The sequence below is a fragment of the Colletotrichum orchidophilum genome (genome assembly GCF_001831195.1).
Source record: "Colletotrichum orchidophilum strain IMI 309357 chromosome Unknown Scaffold_33.1, whole genome shotgun sequence".
In the NCBI taxonomy this organism is placed as follows: Eukaryota; Fungi; Ascomycota; class Sordariomycetes; order Glomerellales; family Glomerellaceae; genus Colletotrichum; species Colletotrichum orchidophilum.
This window is the reverse complement of record NW_019172989.1, coordinates 362,687-364,398: the sequence shown is the minus strand read 5'-3', so window position 1 is coordinate 364,398 and position 1,712 is coordinate 362,687. Positions and strand designations below refer to the sequence as shown.

The 1,712-nt window shown below is 56.6% G+C and overlaps 1 protein-coding gene across 1 annotated transcript; it reads left to right on the top strand.

Moving 5' to 3' along the window:
- Nucleotides 1-790: 790 nt before the first annotated feature.
- On the top strand, nucleotides 791-1,157 carry CORC01_04970 (uncharacterized protein; the record flags this gene model as incomplete). The annotated part of the gene is made up of 2 exons (XM_022616617.1): nucleotides 791-1,018; nucleotides 1,089-1,157. The coding sequence occupies 2 exons, from the start codon at nucleotides 791-793 to the stop codon at nucleotides 1,155-1,157; spliced, it is 297 nt and encodes a 98-aa protein (XP_022476979.1).
- Nucleotides 1,158-1,712: the final 555 nt, after the last annotated feature.

Sequence of the window (1,712 nt, the reverse complement as noted above, 5' to 3'; positions counted from 1 at the left end):
AGGCCTTCTTCATGCCTTGGCCCCTACCAGGAAGGGATTCCCCAGCCCCCCCTTGAGTCTTGACCCCGGGCCTTTCCCTGGAACTCTGTTGCCGTTCCGTCTGCATCCCATTCCAATTCCCAAACCCTTTTCCTCCCATCTTTCCCGACCCTCGTCTCTAGGTCGATCACGGACCCCTTCCTTTCTCTACCAGGGCAGCAGGAGCCAGAGAGAGGCAGAGGCACCTTGCAGAGGACAGGGTATGTGCGAGACATCATGGCTGGGGCCCGGGGGGGGATCTAATGTTTTGGGAAAGCAAGCACCAGGCCATGACGATGACCACACAGCACACACGCGCACACCCATGGCCCCTTCAAATTCAGAGAGCGAGAATCCGAGCAGAGAGGGCAGAAGCAGAGAAAGAGCCGACGCCAGAGCCAGACTTTCATCTCTTCCTCCCCTGCAACCCTGTCCTTGCAAGGTTCAAGCCACCCTGCGCAAGCGAGGGGGGCTTTCCTGGCGCCCGAGCTAAACTGAAGATCATATTGAAATTAGCCTTTGTTTCCGACTGTCTGTTTCCCTGCCCCCCCTCCCCCCTTTCCACCCCCTTCACACATCTCACATTTCTCACACCCTCATGCCATGCCAATATGGAGTCTTCTCCCCCCCCTCCTCCAAGAAACAGTGTCCCGGCGCCCCTGATGCCCCATTTCCCTATCGATGCCGTGCCGTCTCATTGATGCCGCCGCCGTCCGATCCCCTTTGCAAAAAGCCCACAATCGAGACCGGGGGGAGAAGACAAGATGGAGACATGTCAGAGCACACCAACAGCAGCAAGCAGGGCCTAAAAGAAGAGGCTAAAGAGTCGCTGACAGCTACCTTCAAACTTGACGTGCGTAACCCTTTCGCACGGCCGCCGCTGCATGCGATATCGACGGTGCCGAAGTTAGCGGCAGCGCCAGACCAAGAGCTTTGCGGCGCCTGCGGGAGAGCTTCGCTGGCGGCTTTTCCCTGGGTGCCACAAAGCCAACCGCCACGAGTCGAGTCGGGCTGCAGTGACGAACTCTATCTAGGGGTGCGTTGCGTTGTGTGGAATTGCGATCATATGGGATCACTGGGGCCGGCTTGTCTGGGCTGAACTTACCTTGGACGGCTCTGCTCCGTCCAATTCAGACTGATGCCCGACCCGAATGCCTGGCAGACGGTCAATCATTCACCGAGACTTTCCTGGCTAAAGGGAAATGCCCAAAATGCCACTCTGGGATGCAACTCTGGCACTAAGCAGTTAGTTGGTCGGTATCGCCAAGCGGCAGCTACCTGAAGGCTGCAACGCACACGACACCATTGAGAGTTGTCTGGAGTTGTCAAAATCGTCCAGAGTTAACCGGATGTTGCCGTTGCACAAAACGGCTCTCGCGCAAGTTGACGCAACACAACGCAACGCAACGTCTTGGGTGCGGTTCCTCTCTCTCTCTCTCTCTCTTTCTCTTCATCCCGGCGACTCCGCATGAGATGCCAAGACCAGGCTGTTTTCCAAGCCCGTCGACCCTTTTTGCCATTAAGCTTGTCTTGAGAGTAACGTGATGAGCGTCAATCAAAACAGCATCCGGCCTTAATGCTTGCCGTTCCTGCCTACCAACCCTGCAGTAAATCCGGAATATTGTTGCATTTAATGTCCCATGATCTTGGGAAGGGTTCTTCCGTGCCCCGGTGTCCTCTCCCCCGGATGCGCG